This window comes from Meriones unguiculatus, chromosome 3, assembly GCF_030254825.1.
Source record: "Meriones unguiculatus strain TT.TT164.6M chromosome 3, Bangor_MerUng_6.1, whole genome shotgun sequence".
Classification (NCBI taxonomy): Eukaryota; Metazoa; Chordata; class Mammalia; order Rodentia; family Muridae; genus Meriones; species Meriones unguiculatus.
The window spans coordinates 17,844,233-17,854,224 of record NC_083351.1 but is presented as its reverse complement, the minus strand read 5'-3'; the positions used below and the strand labels follow the sequence as shown (position 1 = coordinate 17,854,224).

General features: G+C 48.1%; 1 protein-coding gene and 1 long non-coding RNA gene across 4 annotated transcripts in view; one reads left to right on the top strand and one right to left on the bottom strand.

The window, feature by feature from the left end:
• Positions 1–8: 8 nt before the first annotated feature.
• Positions 9–9,992, bottom strand: part of Dhdds (dehydrodolichyl diphosphate synthase subunit) — a 27,389-nt gene continuing 17,405 nt past the window's right edge. For both annotated transcript variants that reach the window (XM_021643524.2, XM_060379354.1), the window contains 2 exons: positions 8,569–8,676; positions 9–512 (listed from right to left, as the gene is read on the bottom strand). In XM_021643524.2, coding sequence (XP_021499199.1) covers positions 276–512; positions 8,569–8,676 — 345 coding nt within the window. In that variant the 3' untranslated portion in view covers positions 9–275. The remainder of the gene's footprint in view (positions 513–8,568; positions 8,677–9,992) is intronic.
• LOC132652980 (uncharacterized) overlaps positions 9,819–9,992 on the top strand; it is an 18,393-nt gene continuing 18,219 nt past the window's right edge. For both annotated transcript variants that reach the window (XR_009590568.1, XR_009590567.1), the window contains exon 1: positions 9,819–9,917. This is a non-coding gene — a long non-coding RNA (uncharacterized LOC132652980). The remainder of the gene's footprint in view (positions 9,918–9,992) is intronic.

Below are 9,992 nucleotides of genomic sequence, written 5' to 3'. Positions count from 1 at the left end.
AGAACATATAACTGATGAGCTAGGGTCCCTGCTCTCAAACTGTATTAGTGACTGGACCGGACTCTGTACACATGGGAGACTCTCCCAAAAAACTCCGGGGGGTCACTGTCTTGGGTAGCCCAAAGGTGGCTATAGGAAGCAAAACTTGCCTTTGGGGTTCCCTGCAAAGCAGAGAGAGTACAAGTCATCAAAAAAAAGGGGAGGTGCCTTTCATAAAGAAAAGGGAGTTGGGGTCCCAGAGGCAGAGGGCAGGGCCAAGTGACCGCTGGCCAGCCTCAGTCAGATGCAGTGCCCAAAAGTGCCAGGCAGTCAGCCCGCTTAAGTTCCAAGGCTTGCAGGAAGCCTTGGACTCGCTCTTCCCGTCTGGTGGAGAGTTTGTGCAAGAGTGTCCGTCGGAGTTGGGCATCCCCACTGGCCTGGAGCCCTTCTCGAAGCAGCTGCTCTGTCACTGAAGCCTGGTCCCTCTCCAACTGGTGCCTTTTCCGCTCCTCAGCATACATGTCTCGGGCCTTCTGTTAGAGAAAAGTAGGGTTTGGGGAAGGGAAATCATTTTAGGCATAGGTGGCTGGGAATGGAGAAGGTGGGGGCAGGATAGAGAGTGGCCAAGTACACAAACTCTGGAGATTCTGGGAGAGCTGACAGCGGGTGGCCGCTACACAGGCAAGACAAGGAGCAGTTCAACTGTGTGGAAATGTCTATGTTTCTTAAAATTCTTTTCAAACTTAATACTTAGAGACAGGTAAATAGTCTATTTCTGATTCTCTCACCAACTAGCTTTGTGGCTTTGGGAAGATCCCCTCCTATTCCTGTTTTCATTCATTTGTAAAGTGGGGGTTGTGCCTATCTTGAAGTGAGGTTTAAAGGATTAGGGATAATAAATGCAAAATCCACTCTAACATTAGCAGGCAGAGAGCAGAAATTTTATGTATTGTTATTGTCTATCGTCCAAGACAAAATACTCACTGGGTCTTTTTAAGGTCCCTAGGTCAATGTGAGGTGCCACACTCCAATTCTGTAATCTATTTTCCGGGTCCAGAACTAGACTTCCCTTCTATAATGAAGACAGGCTTGACTCTGAGAAAATGGCCCTCCTAGGAATGCTGAGAAGCAAATCCAACTCTCTTAAGCCACTTATGGCTGTGTAGACCAGGCATTACTCTAGTCTGCTCTTTCTGTTAGAAAAGAATCCCTTGAAGGCCCCACGGAATCAGCTCTGACAACTGGCGGCAATCAGTCTTCGGCAGCATCTCCTAGACCTTGCATATGTCTTCAGACTAACAATAAACCCTTGAAAAGGGAAAAGATCCCTTTTTCCTCTCTGGCACCCGGAGTACTCTGCACATGAAACATTTAATCATTTGATCATATGATCACAAAAGAGCAGGAAGGATACTTGTGGCAAGAGAGGGGGACATCCCTTGGATCATCTCATGGATTCTCCGCTCTTGCTGATCTGTCTGGCCTGCAGAGTCTGAGCAGCGGAGCTCCTCCTGCTGAACGAAGCCCGTGATGAGCAAGCCGGTGGTGTTGTTTTGGGACAGACTTGCACAATGTTGTCCAGACTTCTGTCTTCCAAGTAGCTGGGACGACAAGCATGTACTACACCCACCAGTGAGCGATGGGCTTTTCCTATAAAACGACTGTAGGTATCTCAGATCCTGACGTCCTTTACCATATCCAACCTTGTGTTATGGTACTTTGTGTTTAAGTCTTGTCCTAGCCAGCCTGTAAGCTCTGAGTGCCTTGTCTTCACTCTTTTTTGCTGTTGTTAAGGGTTTACCTGCGTAGCCCTGGCTGTTTTGGAACTCAGAGGTCTGCCTGCTACTGCCTCCCAAGTGCTGGGATTAAAGCTGTGTGCCACAATGGGCCGGATCTTGTCTTCACACTTTAGGAGCACCCTACATGTTTACAAACACTTCATCTGTTCTCTCACTGACTCTCAAAATGGAGCTGTGAGCAACTGGGCATGGTGGCGCTCGGGAGGCAGAGGCAGGAGGATCTCTGAGTTCGAGGCCATCCTAGTCTACAGAGTTAAGTTCCAGGGTAAACAGGGTTACATAATAGAGACCCTGTCTCAAAAAACAAAAATAGACCTTCAAAACAAACAAAAACATTACCTCTGTGTGTTTGTGTGTGGTGTATGTGTGTGTGTTTGGGGCTGGGGTGGGGCTCAAGCTGGGTCCCAGAAACCAAAGGTGGCAGTAAGTGCTTATAATCCCAGCACTGGCAGGGCGATATGGGCATTTCTGAAACTCAGCTGGCCTGCCAGCCTAGCAAAGTAGGTAACCTCACCTCTGGTAAGAGATCCTGCCTCAAACCATACAGGTGGAGGCTGAGGGGCGGCAGTGGCAAAGCCTGCCGATGTGAACTCAGTCCCAGGGAGCCGTGCAAGGCTGGGAAGGAGCTGCTTATAGTGGTCTATGCTATCAGCCCCAGCACCAGCATTGAGGAGGTAGTGAACAGAGTCCGCAGAGGCAGGGGGATCCTCTGAGTTTGAGGCTACAGAGGGAGCGGCGGACTAGCCTGAGACTGTCTCAGAGAGAAAAATAAAACAAAACAATAAAGAATGTAGAAGGGGGAAAAAATCAACTCAGGGCTGTCCTATGACCTCTACACACACATTGTGGTACACTGTGTCTATCCACAATACACTTAGACACACACACACCAATAACAAAGTAAGAGTGGAGAAAGATCAAGGAGAGACACCAGACGTACATACACACACATGCATACACAAACAGTACATATAATACACAATGACCACACCACACACATACTCACACAGAAAGCTGCATGACTTTTTTTTCAGGTCAGAATGAATTTACTTGAAGCCCTGAAACTGAGAAATTCCTGTCCCAAAGACTCTGACCTTTCCAATGCTATATTTCTTCTATTTCTTTTTTTTTAAAGATTAGCCAGCACTGGTGGTGCACACCTTTAATCCCAGCACTTAGGAGGCAGAGGCAGAGGCAGGTAGATCTCTGAGTTTGAGGTCAGGCCAGCCTAGTCTACAAGAGTGAGTTCCAGGACAGCCAAGGCTACACAGAGAAACTCTGTGGAAGTGCCCCCCCAAACTAAAGGATTTATTTTGATTATTTTTAATTGTGTGCCTGTGGGTGTGAACACGAGTAAAAGTGCCCAGCGAGAGCAGAAACATGATTCCCTTTGGAGCAGGCATTATAGGTGGCTGCAAGAGTGTTGGAAACTGAACTTCATCCCTTGGAAGCGCAGGATTTCCTCTTAACAGCGGAGTTATTTCTCCTTTCTTTTTTTTTTTAAAGATCTATTTTATTTATTTATTTACCTATTTATTTATTATGTATACAAACTTCAGCCTGTATGTACGCCTGCAGGCCAGAAGAGGGCACCATATCTCATTATAGATGGTTGTGAGCCACCATATGGTTGCTGGGAATTGAACTCAGAATCTCTCCAGTGCTTTTAACCTCTAAGCCATCTCTCCAGCCCTTCTCCTTACTTTTTTAAAGAAACTTTTTATTTCTAGGAAAAACCATAAATTACCCATATCACACACACACACAATTTTACTTACTTTAAGGATAATTCCGAGAGACTCATTCTATCCTGCAGAGCGGACACTGAGGTTTGCTAGCACAACATGTATGTCTGGTTAAACATCCGCAGTAGATATTGCACACCTTACACGAACTGCCAGCTATAGCTTTAGTTTATTTTTGATTTACAGCACAATTTAAAAACTTATTCCTTTATTTGAAGACAGTATCTTACTTTGTGGCCCTGCTTGCCCTCAACTTTCTATACAACCAGGCTGACCTCAACCCTTTGGTGATCCTCCTACCTCTGGAGCCTGTGTGGGATTACAGCCATGGGTCACTAGGCCAGGCTCCAAGGCTCACTCCTCCTAATTTTTTTCATTTAGATTTATTAGTTTTATGAGTATGAATGTTTTGCCTACATGTTTATAGCCATGAACCTGGGGCGGGGGGGGGGGGGAAGGTCAGAAGAGGGCACTGAACTCCTGGAACTAGTTAGGGCTGGCAGTGAGCCAAGGAGATGCCTGAAGCTGAACCCAAGTCCTCTGCAAGAGCAAGAAGTGTTTTTAACCAGTCTCCAGGCACCCAAGGCTTTTTCTTAATCTGTGAAATGGGAGTATCTACACCTACCTCCCTGGGCTGATAGAAAAATTAGGTAAGAATCCCTTACTTAGAACTGTTTGATGTTCTGTCACCAGTGTTGGTGACCAGGAGGTTATGTAGGCAGAGTCCTGGCAAAACCACAAGGACAAGACAGAGCTCCACAGAGGGAAGAAAGGGAGAGCTGCCTGAAGGCCCTCTGTGAGGCTCAGGATGCCTCTAAATGGTAGACCCAATTCAGCGCCGGAAATGAAACAGTCAAGGCAGAGCCTGACCACTACTTGTATGAACCGCTGGTTCACTGTGAGGCTGACAAAGGGCAGCTGATCTAGCTAGCCACCTTATTTTACAGACAGGACACTAATGCAAAGACACAACGGGACTCAGTTTATGTCCCACAGCTGGTTAAAATTCTGTTGGTTTCTCCAAAGTGGCTTTTAAATTTTCCAACAAAAATGTTTTTGTTTTTTGTTTTTGTTGTTGTTGTTTTGTTTTGTTTTGTTTTTTGAGACAGGGTCTCTCTCTATAATCTGGGCTTTCCTAGCATTCTCTACTCCGTAGATCAAGATGGCCTCAAACTCACAAAGATTTACCTGCCTCTGCCCCCAGTGCTGGGACTAAAGGTATGTGCCACCACACCTGGCCCAATCTGGCTTCTTGAGAGGATGGGGAGTAGATCCTGTATGGATATCTGGGGGAGGCAGGAGGAATGGAAAAGACAAGCATCTTCTTGATCCCTTCTGCCACATCCATGTGTCTGCATCTACTCTCGCCATCTCAGAGGTGTTCTAGGTTCTTTTACGTAACTAACCTCAGAAAACCCAAGGGAGTGGGACACAGAGGTGTGCACTGCCGATTCCAGCACACACCTGTAATCACTTCACAGAGGAGGCTCAAAGAGGACCGCTGTGAGTCCAAGACCACCCTGTGGGTACTATGGTAACTAGAGCTATAGATCTTATTTCAAAGAAAAAGGGAGGGAAAAAGAAAGAAAACCCACTCTCCCTGCAAAGGAACTCAAATTAACCCAAAGTCCTTATTTTCCCTTCTCTTCCTTTCTGTCTGTGCACATGTGTGTTCACTTGTGTGCAGGTACATGTTACTGTGCAGATGAACATGCCATATGCAAACCAGAGGTCAGCCTCAGGCACTGTTCACCTTTTTCTATTTTTGGAGGAAGAGTCTGAGCAGTCCTGGAGTGTCAGGATTAAAGGCTTACACCACTGTACCTCCTCTGCCTGGTTTTTAGACAGGGTCTCACCTGCTAATTAAGGCTACAACGGCTGACCAGATGATCCCACGGTTCTGCCCGTCTCCACCTCCCCAGGACCGAAATTACAAACATGGGTCGGTATCCCCAGATGATTTTCAAGGGTTGTTTTTAAATTATGTCTATTGTGTCTGTGTGTGAGTATGGGCACGCCGAGTGCAGGTGTCCCTGGAGGCCAGCGGCAGCAGGCCTCCCCGCCGCTGGAGATACAGCTGTCAGTCTCCCAGTGTGGGTGCTGGGAGCGCCACTCAGGTGCCCTGGAAGAGGGTGTGTGCTCTTAATCACCGAGCCACCTCTCCGTCCTATACCTGGATTTGTACACGGTCCTGGATCACAGTCCCACAGCTTTACCAGCTCATTGCCACCACTGTGCACAGACCCTAACCTTTTTTTCAAAGAAGCAAGTACAGATGAGAAGGAAATGTTTTGAAGACTTACTTATTTTATGTGTGGCCATGTATGTATGTGCACCTTGTGCACGCCTGGTGCCCCTGGAGGTTAGGAGGGCACTGCACTCCCTGGAAGCGGGTGTGTGTGTGTGTGTGTGTGTGTGTGTGTGTCCAGGATGACCTCGAGCCGCCACGTGGGTGCTCCCCAACGACAGGTTCCCTAAGCCACCGAACCATTTCTCCAGACACAACTTCTAAAGCAGAAAGGAGAGGGATGGCTGGGTGGTTAAGGCCACGCCTCTCCAGTCTGATCCTCGCACTCCTGGGGCAGCGCACAGCCACTGGAACGCAGCTCCGGAGGTTGGCACCTCTGGCCTCCCTGGGTAACTGCACTCTGTGTACACAACCCTCCACAGTATTAAAAATAATACAAATGAATTACGACACACAGCAGGTTACGGCTGGGGAGCGCTCAGCTGGCCCAGCCTCTCCAGCACACGCACGTGCTGTCCAGCACTGGAGCTGCTTAGTCTCTCAGCTCTGCCTCCGGCCCTTAACGTCTCAAGGGATTGATTTTTTTTTTTAACCAAATGCCTCCTCAGATTCTGCCAGTTCCAAGTCCTCTGGGTGTGTTACTTCCACTAGCTTTGCATCCGCAAGAGGCCTAGCTCCCCACAGCCTGTCTCCGCCTTCCCTCTCAGTGTTCTCCAGACCTAACCCATGTCAGCTCCGTCCTCAATGCTCTCCCACACACTCTGTCATACAGCTGTGCATTCCTTACAGCCTTGCTTACATCTGTTGGCTTGCTTACTCTCTGTTAGTCAACTAAAAATATAAGCTCTATGAGGGCAGACATTTGTCTGGCAGGGTAACTGCTGACTCTCCTGTGTCAGACAACATGCCTGATTCATAGTAGGGACTTAATAAACATTTATGGAGAAGATAGAGCCTGAGGCAACTCTATAAACCGCGTGCAAAGCACTGGAAAACTTGAGATAATAAGAGGCTTCTGGGCATTCAAATTCTAGGTTGACACACAAGAATGTCCATATGCAAAGGCTCACACACCAGGCTCTCGGGGCTTCATGGAGAGCCAATTTACTTTCACTTCACACACACACAACTCTACTGTGCTTAATTGCCCGCTTTCTCTGCCTATAGTGATTTAAAATGGTAAACAGGAAGGAAGGGGGGGAATGCTGTCAAAACTAGCCACTGACACAGCAGGAGAAAGAGGAAGGCCTTAGGAAATTACAAGAGGAGTCTCACAGCCAGGTGTGTTAGGCCACCTAGCTTGAGGACAGGTCTGCCGTCAAAGGCCTCACTGTGCAGCAGTGCGCGTGGGGTCGCCGCTGTCACCCGTTGTTAAACGGTGATTCTCACTACTCGCATCTGCCAGGCGCACTGTAGGCATCAATAAGCTACAAGCTGTGTTTCAGAAAGCTTCATAAGAATTAAATCGTTTTAGTTTCACAGGCAGCTCTAGCCACATGGAAAAATCTGATGCTCACGGCTCCCTGGCTTTCTTATTTTGCTTTTCACTTGTTCTAAGCAGCCTTCGTCAAATTACTCATATTTTGAGAGTAAATGATGAAAGCCTCATAATTCAAGTGACTGATGCCAGCAGTTCAGAACGGGGGTTTGTGGATCCCATGAACCCTGAAAGTGTATGTAGCTGACTGAAAGTACAGTCTCACGGAAGACAGACCTTTTCCACTGGACATGTTCTATGGCTTTCATTAGGTTCCCAAAAAGAGCTCTAAGGCCAGTGAGACTCTTGACTTTCATCACCCCTCCTTCCTGGCCATTTTCTGCAGACTTAAGAAACATCTATGATTTCAAAATTCAGGTTCCTGGTTCAGTGGCCTTGGCACAGTTAGTTCCTGTCCCCTGTTTCTGTATCTGAAAAAATAAGGACACCAAATCTGTTACATTTAGAGAGGTTAAGTGGATTAATATACACAGGACCACCACGGCAGCTCAGGGCTAGCACCGCTGCCCACATGGGAGCAGTTTTCAGTGAAGGGAGACTGAGAGCAGGGAGGCAGCGCTGCTGCTCATGAGTGCTTCCGAAGCTCTAGACTCGCAGACTTCTGCTGACACACAAGTCTTTACTTCAGACATGGTTTCAAATTCACTGGCCTTCAATCTGAAATCTTCCTGCCTCAGCCCCTCACTAGCTAGGCAGGTGTCACCAGCTGCGACTCTGACTAGGCCAACGTCTCCAGGGGACGTCAGACAGCCTCTGTGAGCTGTGTGCCTTCAGGACACCCTTTACTTATATCATATTGGTCCCTAACAATGTCTCTTTTTCCTTTTTTTTTTTTTTTAGACCAGGTCCTGCTTGGCCTGGAATTCAGTATGTAGACCAGATTGGCCTTGAACTCATAAGATCCATCTGCTTCTGCCTCTTGAGTGCTGAAATTAAAAGTGTACACACCATGTCCCAGACATTTTTCCTCTATTTACTAATTGATAAATGGTCAGTGGGTGGTAGTATTGCTGTAATGACCATCACTGTTTGTCAAGAAATGTTTGGTGGGCTGGAAAGATGGTTTGGTGGGTAAAGGCCCTTGTCACCAAGCCTGCCCATCGAGTTTAACTCCCAAGACCCAAAGGAAGGAGAGAACCAATTCCCAGAGGCTGTCCTCCACACATGCACTTGGGCACGCACACGTGCGCGGAAACACACAAATAAAATTTTTCAGAAAGAAGTACACAGCAAGGCATGGCACAAGGCAGGCCCGCCGGTGCCAGCCTTCCTTTCCATCCCACCTCGCCCGACTTGTACCTGAAGTGCACTATGGTTCATCTGGAACTGCAGAATTGCCTCACAGAGGTTCCAGAACGTGTACTCTGGCCACAGGACAGGCTGGAACACTAGGCAGGAGTGGGAGGTCTGGGAAAAGCAAGCAACAGAGCATGAGTTAGTCATGCCAGGGAGCTCCACTGCTGGTCAGCGCTCCGATGGAAGAGCAGGCTGGATGGGAAAAAGCCTAGAAACACGGAGGCACAGGTTTCTGCGGCCAGCCCAGTCTCCCCAGCTGTTGAAGAAGGGCCACAGGGCAGCCAGATCCCCGGCTGTGGCAGAGCAGAGTCAAGCTAATAAATGTTTCCACCAGGTCTTTCCTCCCCACCTCTTCCCTTTTGGTTTGAGAGAAAGCCTCACAGTTTAGTGTTGGCTGGCATGGACTATGTAGACCAGGCTGCCCTGAGGCTCACATGGATCGGCCTTGCCTCCTGAGATCTTGGATCAAAGGCATGCACCACCACACCCAGCTCCACCATGTTTCTAAAAGCCAATTTTAGGACTATGAAATAACATTTGGATTATGTTATTGGCTCCTGGCCCTTGGAGGTCATCTGAGACACACACAGTCTAATAAAGTCAGCCAGAACAAATGGTAGCTGCTCTTGTTATTTTAAGTAGCAACAGTGTGACACCACGTCTTAAGGCCAGGGTTCTGGAGCCAAACTGCCTGGATCCACCCTTACCACTGAACTGGCTGAGTTATTTAACCTCTCTGAGCCTTGGGTTCTGTAAGCGTAAAGGCAGATAACATTGCGAGTCTTTGCGGAACCATGGTTAAATGCGCATGAAGGAAAGCGTAGAACAGGGTGACCGTGAGCACACTGCTACAACTACAACTGAGCCACCCCCCAGCCCCAAACTTCCTGATTGGCGCTGCTTACTGTCTGCTGCACTGAACCACCAAATGCCTCATAGGGAAAACTTGTTTGCCATTATTGACCAGTGTCACCTCCATCCCCCCGCCGCCGCCCGTTTCTACCAAGATACTCAAGTTCATGCCACCAGCCTGCCTCTGCCTCAGAGTGCTGGGATTAAGACAGAGGTGCCATGCCGGGTGAAAGGGGCATGTGCAGGGGCTAGCTGCGGAGCTGCCATCTCTCCCTCCTATGGCTACAATGGCTTTCTTGGAGTCTGGACTCACAACAGCTTCACATCTGCAGACAGCACGAGGTACAAGTCATTTCTCCGTTGGTCAGTGTCACATTTCCAGCACAAAGGAGGAAGTAAGTGTTTTTCTGAGGGACAGTCAGCTTTTTCTAGACCACTGTCCTCTGCTAAGTTTCTTTTTACAGACACGGGATTCCTGCATCTGTAGGGTGACCCTGTGGGTAAGTCCTCTATTTTACCAGTATGTTTCGTCTTTAGCGTTCTTTCCCCCTCCCTTTTTGTCCTCCTTGTAAAGT